Genomic DNA, 17,659 nt, shown 5'->3' on the forward strand with positions numbered 1-17,659 from the left:
CCCCACCCCCATCCCCAACACACACACAAAAAAAAAACACACACTCTTACATCATCACTGTCATCACCTCACATACATACAGCACACTGCTTGCTACAGTAAGCCTCCTCTACATACTTGCTGCACACTGCCCCCCCCCCCCCCCTACATACACAGCACATTGTCTTCAGGATCTTCTCCAACACACATCCTCTACTTACTTACAGCATACTGCCCCCACCTACCCACACACACACTATACACACACACACACACAGTCACTGCTTCACTCCCCTCCCGCCCACACACATCTTCACTGTCATCACTCACATACATCATACTTGCAGTACACTGCCCCCCCCTCTCCCCTACATACACAGCACATTATTTCATCAGGAAGCTTCTCCAACACACATCCCCAACATACTTACAGCACACTGCCCCCCCCCCCCTACATACACAGCACATTGTCTTCAGGATCTTCTCCAACACACATCCTCTACATACTTACAGCATACTGCCCCCACCTACCCACACACACACTACACACACACACACAGTCACTGCTCCACTCCCCTCCCGCCCACACACACATCTTCACTGTCATCACTCACATACATCATACTTGCAGTACACTGCCCCCCCCCCCTCTCCCCTACATACACAGCACATTATTTCATCAGGAAGCTTCTCCAACACACATCCCCAACATACTTACAGCACACTGCCCCCGCCCCCCAATACACAGCACATTGTCTCATGAGGAAGCTTCTCCAACACACATATTGGACACTGCCCTCTCCCCACATACACAGCACACTATCCCATCTCCCTTGTCATCCCCCCAACACACACACCAAGACCCTTGGCAGTTGGGTTAGCCCCTTGAGCCGTGGATATGCCAAAGGTTTCTTCCTTGGTAAGGGAGTTTTTCCTTGCCCCTGTTGCTCTTGGGTGCTCCTTGTTGGTGCCCCCCCCCCCCCCCCCCCCAATCGCAATCCTCCCCCACCTTTCTTATGCAGCCCTTGCCACTTAATCTACTAAACCCCTCTTCTACTGCACTTTTTACCCCCCCCCCCCCCCCCCCATAAATGCACAAATAGGCTGACACCATACTTAATTTCACTGCATTTCTTACTTCCAGTAACTATATGCATGTGACAATAAACTTCCTTGTATAAACTTCCTTGTTATGAAATCATGTATTGAACAATTTAAGCACAGCTCAGCTTTAAGAAACTCAAATAGCCTAGATGCATGCTTAGCATTTTGTGATCATGAAGGCTACTTTCACAAACTCTTATAGTCAGCTGTCCTCTGATTTACCGATATCTAGGCGACATTTGTAATTATGACCGCCGCGCAGCGAAGCAGATTTTTTTTTTTTTTTTTTTTTTTCCGCATGTCCAAATTTCTGTCAATGATTCCCGGGACACTGAAAGACCGGGGTAGACGAAACTTGGTGGGCATGTAACCCCATATGGATAGCATGGAACCATCGTTTTTCGTTTTGATCTGTAGCCCCCCCGCTGGACTGCACCCCCCGAAAGGAGGGTAGGGCAGACACAGTTTTCTGTGAATATCTCGAGAACTGTAAGGTTTAGGAGGACCATTTTTTTTTGTATGTTGATCTCAAGGGGCCATGTCAACCCATTCCATAACCACTCATTTCATGTATAGCGCCACCTAGTTAAACACAAAAAAGTAAAAATGAGGTGTTGTAATCGCAGGTATCTGTGACCTAACATAGTGAAAACTGCACGAAATTGGAAGTGTAGGATCATTATGACACCCTCTGAATGCACGCCAAGTTTCGTGGAATTCCGTTCATGGGGGGCCACACAATAAATTAATTTATGTTACTATACACTAGGGGTGTAACGGTACACAGAAGTCACGGTTCGGTTCATACCTCGGTTCGGACATCACGGTTCGTTACGAGTTCGGTACAGTGGAGGGAAAAGCAAAACAAAAATGCAGAAAGCATTTTTTTTTGTACATGTCTCAGGCTGTACCACCTAGTGTCATACAGTCTCTTCCCTGAGCTATCTGCAACAGCCTGAAGTGTGTAAGATGTAGGCTAAACAGTACAATAAGTACAATAAGTACCCAGACTCCATCTGTAACTTGTAAACAAAATAAGACAATCAGCTCTAAAACTGAAAATAGGCCTACAGCATCTCTTATTTCTGAAAGTGCAAATTACATAGAAAAATGATTTTTAAAAATCCACTTAAGCAAGACCTTCAACATCTGTGTTTAGTTGTATATGGAAGGGTCTACAATTTGCCTCAATATTTTTTTTATTGTGTGTAAAGTAATAATCTAGCCTACTAACTGTGAAAATATCACACTATTTTGCCTTTTTTTAAAAAACGAAATTGCTCCTTTCATTTCATAAACAGACTACAACTAGAAGTCACGTGACTTTGCCCTTTGACGTTAACTCACCGTAGCATGGTTTGTTTATTAGCCTGGTTAGCGTTGTCACTTTATTTTACTGTCTATGCACTTAACACTACCAGAACCTCATGTGAGAAGTTACAAGTTACCCCAACATAAAGGTAATTACCACGCGATTTACATAGCTTTCTGTCATTACGAAATCATTTAATTTAAGCCATAGGTTTTGGCCCTATTTGTATGTGTATCCAAAGGCTGCTGAAGCGCAGGGGAAGTTTTTTCCCCTCGTTTCAGTGATTGGTAGCCTACATCATCTGGGTGATGGCTTCGAATATGTGTAGCATTTTTTCCACTCACATAACCAACAACTGCTGAACAACGCCGACACACAGTTTCATCTTATCCACCACTCTTTCGTCTGTACTAACGTTACTGTAACTGAAGTTCTTAAACTTGCGATCTTAAAGAGACCAGCGGATCCTCTAACTCTTGTGGGTCTAACCTTAGTGCTGCTAATGACTGACGGACTCGACCGACGACCTGACAAAAAAAACATAGGCGCCAATCAGAGCTTCAGAGCTAAGGCGAGGCTACAGATTAGCGTTAGGTGTCGCTAAAGAACTCCCGTAACTCTCGCTACTTAACAGTAATTGCGCATGACATTAATTAATCCACACACGAGTTGTATGTATTTTTATACCGTGTATTCTCCGTGTAAATTCATGCACCGAACCGTGACGCCCGTACCGTTTCGGTTCAATACGAATACATGAACCGTTACACCCCTACTATACACCAACTGGCCTGTAGGTGGCCGGAGACAGTTTTCTGTGAATATCTCGAGAACCGTAGGGCCTAGGAGGTCCACCTTTTTTTTGTATGTTGATCTCAAGGGGCCATGTCAACCCATCCCATTACCACTTATTTCATGTATAGCGCCACCTAGTTAAAAATTAAAAAGCAAAAAATTAGGTGTTTTCATCACAATATCTCTGGCTGACATGGTCAAAACTGCACGAAATTGAAAGTGTAGGATCATTATGACACCCTCCGAATGCATGCCAAGTTTTGTGTACTTTCGTTCATGGGGGGCCTTACAATAAAACAATTTATGTGTACATTTAGTGACGTACACCAACAAGGATTCCCGGGACACTGAAAGACCGGGGTACACAAAACTTGGTGGGCATGTACCCCCACATGGATAGCATGGAACTGTCATTTTTCGTTTTGATCTGTAGCCCCCCCGCTGGACTGGACCCCCCGAAAGGAGGGTAGGCCAGACACAGTTCTCTGTGAATATCTTGAGAACTGTAGGGCCTAGGATGACCATTTTTTCCGTATATTTGCCTCCAGGGGTCATGTTAACCCAGTTCATGTGCACACATGTGCACAAACAGATACACACACACACACACATTCACAGTAATCATGACACATACACACACAGTAGACATATGTACGCTTCCATGCACAGGCACATACGCAGGCACGCACACACACACACACACACACACACACACACCCACACACATAACATAAACATAACACAAACAATCAAGAATTTCTCATAATTATGAACAGGCAAGATGGAGGTGGGGTTGTATAAAATGAATTTTACATGTGAAATCTATGAACTAATCATGTTTTGGTACTTGTTGTCTAGCAGATACCAGTGAGAATTGAGTGTGGATAATGCAATTTAGTGAGACAGTTAGAATCATATAGGCCTTTCAGCGTGATTTCTTTTTGTGGAAAAAATGTGCTGGACTGGGCGGCGGTCATATTTTGTACCGCTCTGCGGTACATCTAGTATTTGTTTTGTATTTGGCCCGTTATGAAATAATATGGAACAATTTAAACACAGTGTAAAACTTAAATCCCAAATTTGGAGACATCCATGTATGTTGAAATTTACTGCAAATTCAAAACGGGATTAGTCTGGAACGGCTAACTGTACAGGGGACTGCTTTACACCTTTCTGTTCGGTAAGGTCTGCTATTTATTCTGATATATGGTTTGTCATATGTTAAACGAAGGGTTCGGAAGTATTCCACCGAGATGAATGGGTAGGGAGATGGACGCAAAACCTTCGGTAGAATTTATGATTAAATTGAATGATATTATTTACTCTTCTCGCGAACCGTTCACCACAGCAATTAGCGGCTAACATCGTTTAAAAGCTGAGAAAAAGCTCTTTCATGTGATACTTGTGATGTCTGTGTGATGAGTAGGATGGGTTAATTTGGACGCACTTTCTTTCTTGCGCTGTCACTTTCTCCACTGCGTAATTTGGCCATAGGCCATAGGCTAAATATATATCGCTATTAGTAGGACGCAAAGCAGAATATTTAGAGAAGGGGGCACCAAGGCCACCGTGGCCTGTAAACCTCTGATTTTCAAAGGGGCGTCACGGCCAACGCAAGGGGCTAGCTACTACGGCCACGAGCAAGTTTGTTACTGCAGCCATCCACGCTTGTTTGTATGCTTCAATACGCAGATTGATGAGGTCATCATCTGTGCGCCGGCGGTAAACGCTTCAGGAGCGCATAGGCACTATTTGGGTGTAACGCAAGCATTATTTTATCGGTTTTAAGGCAAAAAAAATCCGATAACGATATTAACAGATATTACATTTTTATGCTAAAATCGGGCCGATAATATCGGTTGGCCGATATTATCGGACATCTCTACTTTCTTCTTATAAAAACTCTTGATTTTTGACCATTCTGAGAGTTTAGTTGAAACTGTGTGGTTAATGGTGAAGTAAGAAAACATAAACAGATACGATCTGAAACAATACCTTACAAATCAAACGGGGATCGAACCACATTTGAGCAGTCTGGGCTACCGTGCAAAAAACACCCTCACTAACCACTACACCATCATGGTTATTGCTTAAGAGAAAGCTACACTGTTAATTGAACGCGCGGGCACGCCTGCCGACACCGGTGAAATGCACCGAAGGTTCACTTAACTTTGGTCACATGACATGGGGATTTTGAACGATGTTTCGAAGCAGTGGTCACATGATATGGCTGTTTTGAACCACGTTTCGAAGCAGTGTTTCGAAACACTTGTGCTTCGAAGCCTCGACACTGATTGACTTCACTGATGAATGGTAACTATAACAACGATAGTAGGACGACGGTTGAGCCTGGAGGCAGGCTTCGCAACAATGGATTCAACTGTAAACAGCTGAAAAAACGATTTTAGCTCTAAAACTCATTTAGTATTAATAATTGATTTCATATTTATTTATTTTGTAAGTGACCATGGTATAAACGTGATAACGCCTCCGGGTCGTCCATTTATTTCTAATAATGGACACCTCGTCGGGCATTATCCCTTACATAACAGGACACCTCTGGCCATTATCCCTTACTTATTATGACCGCCGCTAGAGAAGCGGTTATATAGGGATTGTCAACGTTTTGTTTTTTCCCCCCCCCGTCATCTACTTCCTGATTTTTTGGTCAACGATACCCGGGACACCGAAACACCGGGGCACATGAAATTTGGTGGGTATGTAGCCCCACTAGACTTTTACGGAAAATTTAGTTTGGTCCCCGGGGGCCACTCCACCCCCAAGCCCCCCCCCCCCGCGCTGGGCCCCCCGAACCCCAAAAAATGCAGTTTTTCATAAATAACTACCAGAACCGTGGCACCGAGGAAGAAGATTTTTTTTATGGTATGTTGGTCTCAAGGGCCCACATCAACCTACCCATAATCACTCATTTGTGATTTGCACCCCCCTGGTAAAAAATGTAATCGCCCCTCTCTTCAGTTAACCCATTTCACCCCATCGGTCACAATTGTGACCGAAAAAAAAAAATGTACTCATAAGCCTCTAAAACTGTAACTGGGGAATATCCCAATACTCTTTCAGTAAATATTGAAACAATAGAGTGTTTCAATGAAATGTGTGCAGTGTCAAATGTTTTGAGTAAATTGTCACATGACCAGAGCTGTTTACTTCCTGGTTGCACCTTGAGAAGAGGATGATGGCCTCACAGCTCCCAAATAAAAGGTTTTTAAAGTATGTTAAAATAAACATATAGGACAAATATTTTTGAACACATGGTCTTTAAGGTGTCTAGTTATGATATACAGTATACATTTATAATTATTCAAATGTCTTTGGTGTGTTTGCAGAATGAGTAAACATGTTAACGGTCACAATAGTGACCGGTGGGATAGAATGTTGTATCTAGATGCACACATACTTCTACACCTACAAACACACACACATACACATACTCATACATACACGCATACAGAGACATACACACACACACATACACACACTCACACACAGATACACACACACATACATACTCACACACACATACACACAGATATACACACTCACACACGCAGACATACACTCACACACATATTCACACACACAGACACACACACTCACACACACACACACACATATTCTCACACATGCACACACACACACACACACATACACATATTCACACACACAGACATACACACACACCACATACACACTCACACAAATATACACACTCACACACACACAAATACACACATACAAACAAACACACAGAGATATACACACTCAGACATACACACTCACACACACACAGACATACACACTCACACACACAGATATACACACTCACACACACAGATACACACTCACACACACAAATACACACACACACACACAGATATACACTCACACACACAGGTATACACACTCAGACACACACACAGACATACACACTCTCACACACACAGACACAAACACACACACACACACACACAATATGCACACTAACTCTCACACCCCATGCAGATACACACACACAGACCATATACACTAACTCTCACAACTACATGCAGACACACACACACACACAGACATACACATTCAGGGTTCTATTTTAACGAGCCGAAGCTCCTGGTAAATAAACAATGTTTACATATTTTTCATATTTATTATTACCATTGGTCTCAGTGTTCATATCAGTTTGAAAAGTCCTGTCAGAATACCTTTATTTTAACAAAAAAGCAATTTGAGCAACCTTTAATTGAGTATACGCATATTATCCCACCCGGTAATAAAACTCACTTTTTCATCTACTTTTCAAAATTTTTAAAAAACATAATAATTATTGATTACTTCAAAGGGTTGCTAATAACACATGATTTGCATATTTGCATGTCTGGGAAAAATGTGGGCTTAAATGGGTTAAGATGTCCAGAACTGCACCAAATTGTATGTGTATGATTACACTTTCTCCCCATTCTCTGGGGATATGCCAAGTTTCGTAGAATTTCATCCATGGGGGGGTCTAAAAAATGAAGTTATGTGTACATTTAGTAACTGTACACTCATTGGCCTGTAGATGCACACACATACACACGCACACACACACAGGCACGCACATACTATCGGTATCGGCAATTAGAACGGCCGATACATAATTACAAATTCAGTATGATTAAAGGAAAACCAAATATTCATCATCATTTGGCTGCATTTCCAGTATTGGCGTTACGTAGTCGTTTGTCCACCAGATGGCGCATCGTTGCAGTGAGACGTAATTTTGTTGGAAGTTAATCTAAAGTGGGTTGGAAAGACGCCTACAAGGACAACACTGTAGTTTACCGCAGAGAACGTCTAATAAGGGTAGGATGATTTTCACATGAAATGTAATTCCCATTTCTCCTTGGAGCCAACATAAATCTGAGGATGTTTATCGGACATGCTTGGTTTTTACTGCAGGTACGTTAATCTTATAATATCAATAAGGACCTAGGTAATGTTACCATTAGCGTTGGTTGAGTGATGGAGGCCAATTTGATTGATTGCATTTGTAGAAAACTAGAAATGCGGATATACCAAGCAAATTGATAGCAGCACTGTAATTGTATCTTTCGACTGTCATTTGTTGCACGTGCTACAAAAATCATTCTGTGCAATGGAAGATTTACCAACGTTACTGATACAGTTTTGCCTATACATGCGTGAGACTAAGACGCCTGTTTATTTCGTTTTAAGTGCGTGCAGGGTGTGTGAGAGGGGAATCGATGTGCTTTGATTCCAGCTTGGTAGTTGTAGTCTGTGAAATTAAAAAGCACGTGTGTGTGAAGTATCCAAACAATGACACCTTCATTTCATTATGGTTGCTTTAGCAACACACCTTAAGCTACTGTGTAGTGGGTCCCATTTAGAAGTGGCTACTTCATTCGCGCTTTCCTTAACTCGTGGAGCTGCATGAATTTTATTACAACTTTTCGCCACAATATGGCAGTTTAAGTCCGCTTGATACTGTAAGGCGTAAGCCATTGGTTTCCAAAGGAGATTTTATTTGTGTCGCCAGCATAGCCTATTGACAATTTATGTTGTAAATAGGCCTACCTTATAAGCCTACCTGTTGCTTAGGGAAGCTAACAGCTTTCTATTAGGATCTAGTTTGTTAGTTACAGTTTTGTCATAACTCCCTGATGCATTTTTGCATTTAGAATAGCCAGAGCGTGGATATCTCAATCGGAAAATTAAACAATATCGGGTGCCATGGACTAGGCTGGGTGAACCCAGCCTGATCTGCCCGCTATTTATTATGACCGCCGCGCAGCGAAGCGGCGGTCATATAGGTTTAGTCAGATTTTTTTTTTTTTTGATTTTTTTTTTCTTTTTCGCATGCCCAAATTTCTGTCAATGATTCCCGGGACACTGAAAGACCGGGGTACACGAAACTTGGTGGGCATGTAACCCCACATGGATAGCATGGAACCATCGTTTTTCGTTTTGATCTGTAGCCGCTGGACTGGACCCCCCCGAAAGGAGGGTAGGGCAGACACAGTTTTCTGTGAATATCTCGAAAACCGTAGGGTTTAGGAGGACCATTTTTTTTTGTATGTTGATCTCAAGGGGCCATGTCAACCCATTCCATAACCACTCATTTTATGTATAGCGCCACCTAGTTAAACACAAAAAAGTAAAAATGAGGTGTTGTAATTGAAGGTATCTGTGACCTAACAAAGTCAAAACTGTACAAAATTGGAAGTGTAGGATCATTATGACACCCTCTGTATGCACGCCAAGTTTCGTGGAATTCCGTTCATGGGGGGGTACACAATAAATTAATTTATGTTACTATACACCAACTGGCCTGTAGGTGGCCGGAGACAGTTTTCTGTGAATATCTCGATAACCGTAGGGCCTAGGAGGTCCACCTTTTTTATGTATGTTGGTCTTAAGGGGGCATGCCAACCCATCCCATTACCACTTATTTCATGTATAGCGCCACCTAGTTAAAAATTAAAAAGCAAAAAATTAGGTGTTTTCATCACAATATCTCTGGCTGACAAGGTCAAAACGGCACGAAATTAAAAGTGTAGGATCATTATGACATCCTCCGAATGCATGCCAAGTTTTGTGTACTTTCGTTCATGGGGGGCCTTACAATAAAATAATTTATGTGTACATTTAGTGACGTACACCAACAAGGATTCCCGGGACACTGAAAGACCGGGGTACACAAAACTTGGTGGGCATGTACCCCCACATGGATAGCATGGAACCGTAATTTTTCGTTTTGATCTGTAGCCCCCCCGCTGGACTGGACCCCCCGAAAGGAGGGTAGGGCAGACACAGTTCTCTGTGAATATCTTGAGAACTGTAGGGCCTAGGATGACCATTTTTTTCCGTATGTTTGCCTCCAGGGGTCATGTTAACCCATTTCATGTGCACACATGTGCACAAACAGATACACACACACACACACACATACATTCACAGTAATCATACGTATGACACATACTCACACACTAGACATATGTACGCTTGCATGCACAGGCACATACGCAGGCACACACACAAGCACGCACACACACACACACACACACACACACACACACACACACGCATAACATAAACATGTACATGCACACATGCACACAATTCAAGAATTTCTCAGAATTATGAACAGGCAAGATGGAGGTGGGGTTGTATAAAATTAATTTTACATGTGAAATCTATGAACTAATCATGTTTTGGTACTTGTTGTCTAGCAGATATCAGTGAGAATTGAGTGTGGATAATGCAATTTAGTGAGACAGTTAGAATCATATAGGCCTTTCAGCGTGATTTCTTTTTGTGGAAAAAATGTGCTGGACTGGGCGGCGGTCATATTTTGTACCGCTCTGCGGTACATCTAGTTAATAATGTATTTAACGGTGTTATTTAAATATATATATATATATATATATATATATATATATATATATATATATATATATATATATATATATATATATATATATATATATATATATAATGGTGTTATTTAAACGTCCCGCTCGTCAACTACACTGTTCTGCTGGTGATTTTGCCGTCCGTCATGGCGTCGTCACGTGGTCATGGTCACGTGTTTGCAAGGGGTGAATATACACTACTGAACTGAGCTGAATGCTACCTCTGACTAAGAATACATTACTTTGCACTTGTATAGTCTTTTATTTTGGAATCTTAAGAGCAATAAACATAATGTTAAGGAATTCATGTTTTTTTCATTCAGATATGTAAATCAACATGTATAAGTTGTTATTAGTCAATTAATGGGGAGATAATCGAATCGGACTGAAAAAATGAATCGTTAGATTAATCGATGCATCGAAAAAATAATCGCTAGATTAATCGTTTAAAAAATAATCGTTTATCCCAGCCCTATTTGTGTCTGCTTTTTATGTTGTACCTGTTGTGTAGTCTTGCTTGTGTGTGTTACATGTTTGGTGGGGCCAAAGACGAATTTCCACAGTAGTGGACAATAAAGACCTCTTATCTAATCTTTTCCCATATAGCTGGGAAGGAATATGTGAAAAATCATAAAGATTGGGCACTTCTGGATAAGTTTTTGATTTTTGGCAGGGTGTTAGGTAGAGGCCTTAGGTTTTCAAAAATCCATGGATAGAAGTTGGGGTGGCCCCCCTAGTGGCAGTTATCCATAAAATCCAAAATGGCCCCCGCCAGAAAAAAAAAGGTTATATCTCAGCTTCATTTAGTCTTAAATTGTTGTATAATGTATTTTCTCTACTTTGTTTGATACAAGGAATCCAATTTTGATATATTCTTCTTATTTTAAGTCCATTTCCATGTTAAATCTAGTATCATAGTCATATTTAGCTCATAAATGGATTAACTAAGAGCGAGGATACAGTTTCAAAGAGACATCAGGGACTGTAACATTCTATGCTTTACAGAGACATGGTTAACTGAACTTGTACCGGACTGTGCCATCACTTCGGTGGAGTTTTTCTCTGCTGCTCGCTCTGACAGGACTGAAGAATCTGGAAAATCGAAAGGTGACTGTGTTTGCATCATGACGATGACGATCAATGAGTTTACGGAAGTATCATTGAGTTACATCAATATGCTAACTGATTCCATCATCCCAACTGTAAAGATCCGAAGCTTCCCTAACCAGAAGCCATGGGTGGATAGAGAAGTGAGAACGGCATTAAAGACACGCACAATCATTTATAATGCTGGGCTTATTTCAGGGGATATGACGGATTACAAAGCAGCATCTTATAGGATATGGAATGGGAATTATGTGAGGATGCTGTTCATTGACTTTAGTTCAGCATTCAACACGATAGTACCTCTCACCTTGGTCACAAAGATGAAGGCCTTAGGACTGAACACCACCCTGTGTCACTGGATATTTGACTTTCTCACCAACCGTTCACAAGTGGTTAGAGTGGGGGTCTGACATCTGACACATTAACCATCAGCACTGGTGCTCCCCAAGGCTGTGTTTTGAGTCCACTGCTGTACAACATCTACACACATGACTGCAAAGCCAACAGTAGTCATACCTCCATCATCAAGTTTGCAGATGACACAGTAATCTTGGGCCTGATTAGTAATAACAATGAACAGCTCTACTTGGATCAGGTTGATGAGGTGGCACAGTGGTGTCAATCTAACAGCTTGACAACTGAATGTCAATAAAACCAAGGAAATGGTAGTGGATTACAGAAGGCAGCAGCAGAACTACAGTTACACCCCACTAATGATCAGCGGGCAACTTGTAGAGAGAGTCACAAGTTTTAAATACCTTGGTGTCCACATTACTGAAGACTTAACATGGACTGTTAACACTCAATATGTTCTGAAGAAGTCCAGACAACGACTACTTCCTTCGTCAGCTAAGGAAATTCAAAGTTTCTACATCCATCATGAAGGCCTTCTACACTTCAGCGGTTGAGAGTGTTCTAACTGGTAGCATCATCACCTGGTATGGGAACTCCACAGTTAGAGATTGTAGTACTCTGCAGAGAGTAGTGCGCTCAGCTGAACGTACTATAAGAACTCAACTCCCTGCTCTACAAGATATCTATTCCAGAAGAGTACTCCTAAGAGCCCAAAAGATCCTGAAGGACTCTTCTCATCCTAACAATGGATTATTCCTACCGCTGAAATCAAGAAGACGCCTATGTAGTCACAAAGCCAGAACTGAGAGACTCAGGAGAAGTTTTTATCCCCAGGCCATCCGAACTCTGAACTCACACTATACTGACTTTGCACACATTCATTCCTCAGCACTCTCAAACATTTCCCAACTCTGAACTCACACTATACTGACTTTGCACTCATTCACTCCTCAGCACTCATGACCCCCCCCCCCCCCCCCCACACACACACACACACACACACCTACATGACTTTTAGCACTTTTACATCCCTCTCCCTATGCTACAGACCTTTTATTTATTGTCTTATTTCATCACATGTCAAAACACACACACACACACACATCTGACTTTCTCCAACTTTTGCACATCTCCATATCCTTATTATTTTTGATTTCTCCTCCATCTATCTACCCATGTCCTTGATTGCCTAGCCTTTCTGCCACCCACCACACCCCACCCCCATCACACACACACAAAAAACACACACACTTATATCATCACTGTCATCACCACACATACATACAGCACACTGCTTGCTACAGTAAGCCTCCTCTACATACTTGCTGCACACTGCCCCCCCCCCCTCCCTACATACACAGCGCATTGTCTTCAGGATCTTCTCCAACACACATCCTCTACATACTTACAGCACACTACCCCCACCTACCCACACACACACTGCACACACAGAAGCCCAGAAGTCACCGGCACCCTCATTCTGATCACCCAAGACCCAACCAGCCTCACACTGGAATCAGTGCACATGCAAGTTCTCAAACGCTGGACTGTACTCATGTATAGTAAGAACTGCGGTGTCGAGTGAGTCAATGAAACCCGGAAGCTTCTTTTCACTCATGGCCTCAAATCCCTGGATTCAATCCCCCCGACCCATCATGCCTTATTCCAGCATGGAAAGCGTGCCCTGCACACTGTAGCTTTTGTCTGGAAGCAGTCCCTCTCCAAAACTCCAGAGATTCCAGACCCCAGTGAGTGGGGTTGGGAATGGAATGACAAAACCAAAGTCTGGGTGCCATATTGGACAGATCTGGAAGATGCCAGCAAGTGATGCTCACTCCTCCTCAACTGTGGCTGTGTGGTTGCCTGTATGGGCAACTGTAAGTGCCACCAAGCTGGACTTTGCTGTACCACATTGTGCAAGTGTGAGGGAGGCTGTACTAATAGTAAAACCAAAAATCTTTGAATAAATACATGATGTTTGAGTATGAATTGTTTTTTTTTGTGTTATTTGACTAAAATGTAATATTGATCCTTAACATGGTAAAAAGCCTAATAACTTTTCACTGTGGCATAGTTCTGAAGTTGTGTTTATTTAAGGCCTGAACAATGGTCCTTTTGGTCACAACATGTGATCTTTGACACTATAGTGATAGTGACCTGTCCAATCAACAAAAAAAATAATACCTTGGAGGTAAAAATATGGGTCTAGGGACCTGAGTATTTCAATGTGACTTTTTCAGAGATATTGACAGTTTATGAGCTAAATATGACTATGATACTACATGGAAATGGACTTAAAATAAGAACATATCAAAATTGGATTCCTTGTATCAAACAAAGTAGAGAAAATACATTATACACCAATGTAAGACTAAAGGAAGCTGAGATATAACCTTTTCTCTTATTGGCGGGGGCCATTTTGGATTTTATGGATAACTGCCACTAGGGGGGGCACCCCAACAAAAAACAAGTGCCAATTTTTCATGAATTGCATCCTAGCTAATAGGTAAAAGGTGTGAGAGGTCTATTAGGTGCCACATTATGGATGGTCATAAAAAGTCATCCAAGTGGATTGGCTGATCCTCCTAAGATTGTCATTTCATCCAGCAATCCACATAGGCAACATAGTCCAGTCATGTTGATAGGAGGCTATTCAAACTCAATATTCAGTCAATGCACCAACATCAGGAGTACTTCTAGTAGGCCTATATCCACTAGATGTCAGCTCTTTCACTTTTCTTTTTAGCCAAGACAGCGGGCTAGGCTACATCCTCCGCCGCTCCGCTGGCGATTAAAAAAAAGAAACATATAACATGCAATATATTTCTATTGAGTCGTTTTGAACTGGATGTGTGCTTATATAATTTATTTGATATCGTATTTAATCTCAGCAAAAAACACCATAGCTTGGGGTCACATACGTTCGTTGACCGAGCTCTTCCGAAACGGCACGATATTATACGAATGGTCTGTCCTGTCGGACTGCTGGAGGCGGCCACAGCGCCATGTTGAACGAAATCTCCCTTAACAGTGGAAAGGGGCTCGTAAAATAACATTCGGGGAAAACGTTTCTGCTCAGTTTTCATAAAGGAAACCGTCAAGAATACCCTGGCAAAGGGAAACGAACTGGATCCTCGGGAACCCCGACCGGGGAGGGGGAACAGCCCCCTACCATCCGAAATGAAGATAAACCACAATAATCGCTAGCTTGCTAGCATTTGCTCGCTAAACTATAGCTAAGCTAGTTTTCAAGGCTTTTTCTATCCCATTTAGCCACCGGCAACCTGCTTGTACAAGAAAAGGCCCGGCATTGGCGTAACTCGCTAGCTAGTTTTTATGTGTATTATTTTTAAACTAGATAAGTAACTAGTTAGCTATTTATTACTGTATTTTTTTTTATTTTGTAACGATTTGCAATGAGTTTGCCGCCGAAAGCGGTACCGAAATCAGCCGCTGCTGTAGGAAGTGGACCTGGAACCGGGCCGTCTCCCTCGAGTCAGCTGCGGGCTACCCTGACCACCGTACCGCTTCCAGGGCCCCCGGTCGCTCAGCAGCCGCCTGCAGTACCACCGACGCAGTATCCTTCAGTGACAACACCTCCCCCTCTATTGAAAATGGAGAAGCTGTCTATTTCACTTTTTGGATACGAAATCAGAGGGATAACTCACAGGAATGAAGGGAAGTGTTGGATGTGTTTTGAGCTTACTGTTTGTTAGCCAGTGAGCGTTAGCTGCGGCGTTCTCTCTAATGCATCACATGTCTTTGATGTTGGCTAGCAGACTGTTGTGTGAACATTTAGACTTGGCGCATCATAAGGAGCTGTCATATTTGACTAAGTGATCATAATACCTATGTTTTAAGATGCCCGTCAGTTGTGGAGGGGAGCGTTGCTTAACTTGCCAGGTTAAGCCAGGATAGCCTCGATAAGTCTTGCTTCACAACACTGCACACAACTAGCTGCTACTGTAACGTTACTCTCTGTGTCAGCTCAACTAACATTTTCAATCTGGCCACAGTATTGCAATGTATCTTTGCTTTGGGGCAGTGGTAAAGAAAAAGATGCAGGCTTGCGCCTGGCAGTTTACTAGTCTACGTGGAGTCTGTCATTGAGGCATGATTAGCCGGCTGCCAATCATTGCGGTGAAAATCCACCTTGCTAAATATCCGCTAGCTATCCTGGGAGCTCACTAGCTACGTTGTTTCAGACAGGCATCATGTGCAAGCGAAAGTAGCGTTCGGTGAGCAAAGATACTTAATGCCTAATACTGTGATTCAACTCAACAAACGTGTAGGTTTAGCTTGGCGTTTTCTACATTTACATTTTTAAATAAACCAGTAACGTTAGTTTGTTCTTTTCGCCGGTATGGTTGAATGCTAGCTGCCATTAACGCAACATCCACCACCCCCACCCCCGTGTTAAAATAATGTTGTCCGGCTGCGACCCTGTCAACACACAACGCGTAAAGCTCTACATTTTAGGGCATGATGTGGCTGTAATGTTTCTACAGATTCGTCGCCAAATTGTACCTTGACACTTACAATTAAGTCAGTTCAGCACTCACGTTGCGATTGGCTCTGCAGTAATTAAGCTGTTATGCAATCAGTGGTCTTCAGTATTTTTCTATAACATATGCATTGAGAATGTGACATTAAGGTGTCTGTCTTAAACACTTTCATAGAAAATGTGCAATCATAGAAATGTGTTGATCCTACACCTATCTCTTGTGTTTAAGCCTCATCAAGTAGTTATTAGTTTAGATGCCTTAACGTGAAACCAGCTACTATCCTAAATCTCTTTTAATTATTCAGTAGGGTCTCACATAAACTGAACAGAGCTGATGCCATTACATTCAGGTAGAGAAGGTAGCTGGCATCTTGAACCTGTGATGCAAATGGCTCCCTTTTGAGACAGATAAATCCCTATCAGAGATCGATTTGCACAAAAGAATTTAACCTGACCTGCAACCTTTATTGCCAAGTTTCATGAGGCCATCCTTAAAAATATTTTCGTTTGCCGTAACCCGACCGACCCTGTCAATTTAGAACCGACCCAAATATTTATTTTTTTCCCCTTTTAGTCCGACCGACTTGCCGGTTGTAAACTTGCGTTAATACCGACCGATTGTTTTTTTACTCTAAACAACCAATACAAATGCAATAAAATAATATTTATTTTAGTAGGCCCAAGTATTGTGAATATAAATTGCCTACATGCAAACGTGGCTCACTTAAATAAAACCCTGTGGCGTCATCTCTACACCATTGGTTTTACGCATGTCACACTATGGCCTACGCTTCGTTTCATTCACACAAACTGATAACGCTTTTACTTGGCACGAAGTTCTGGAAGAACTGTGGCCAGAACTTTTCTCATCCCTTCTCCCCCCCCCCCTAGTCTAACGGTGACCGTGTCGGAGTATTGAAATTGGTTGTGGTCTATTTAGCATTTCTCAAAATATGGGTCCGCAACATGGAGACTGCTGTTCCGCGGAGTCGTGGAGTGAAATTTGGCCCGGTGCTTCATTTGATAATTTGCTGCGCAGTTGATCAAGAAACCGCGGATCGACGAAAAAATAAA

The 17,659-nt window shown here is 42.2% G+C and overlaps 1 protein-coding gene across 9 annotated transcripts in view; it reads left to right on the forward strand.

Annotated features, from left to right (window-relative positions):
• Positions 1 to 14,906: 14,906 nt before the first annotated feature.
• The window catches only part of eif4g3b (eukaryotic translation initiation factor 4 gamma, 3b), a 47,244-nt gene continuing 44,491 nt past the window's right edge, over positions 14,907 to 17,659 (forward strand). For 6 of the 9 annotated variants that reach the window (XM_076275912.1, XM_076275913.1, XM_076275919.1 and 3 more), the window contains exon 1: positions 14,907 to 15,658. In XM_076275912.1, coding sequence (XP_076132027.1) covers positions 15,498 to 15,658 — 161 coding nt within the window. In that variant the 5' untranslated portion in view covers positions 14,907 to 15,497. The remainder of the gene's footprint in view (positions 15,659 to 17,659) is intronic. The other 3 variants (XM_076275914.1, XM_076275915.1, XM_076275918.1) reach the window with 1 other exon arrangement.

Source organism: Alosa pseudoharengus, unplaced genomic scaffold (genome assembly GCF_046254945.1).
Source record: "Alosa pseudoharengus isolate Yale_2024_CS ecotype anadromous, Long Island Sound unplaced genomic scaffold, YU_APseudo_1.1 YU_APseudo_1.1_scf_9, whole genome shotgun sequence".
Classification (NCBI taxonomy): Eukaryota; Metazoa; Chordata; class Actinopteri; order Clupeiformes; family Clupeidae; genus Alosa; species Alosa pseudoharengus.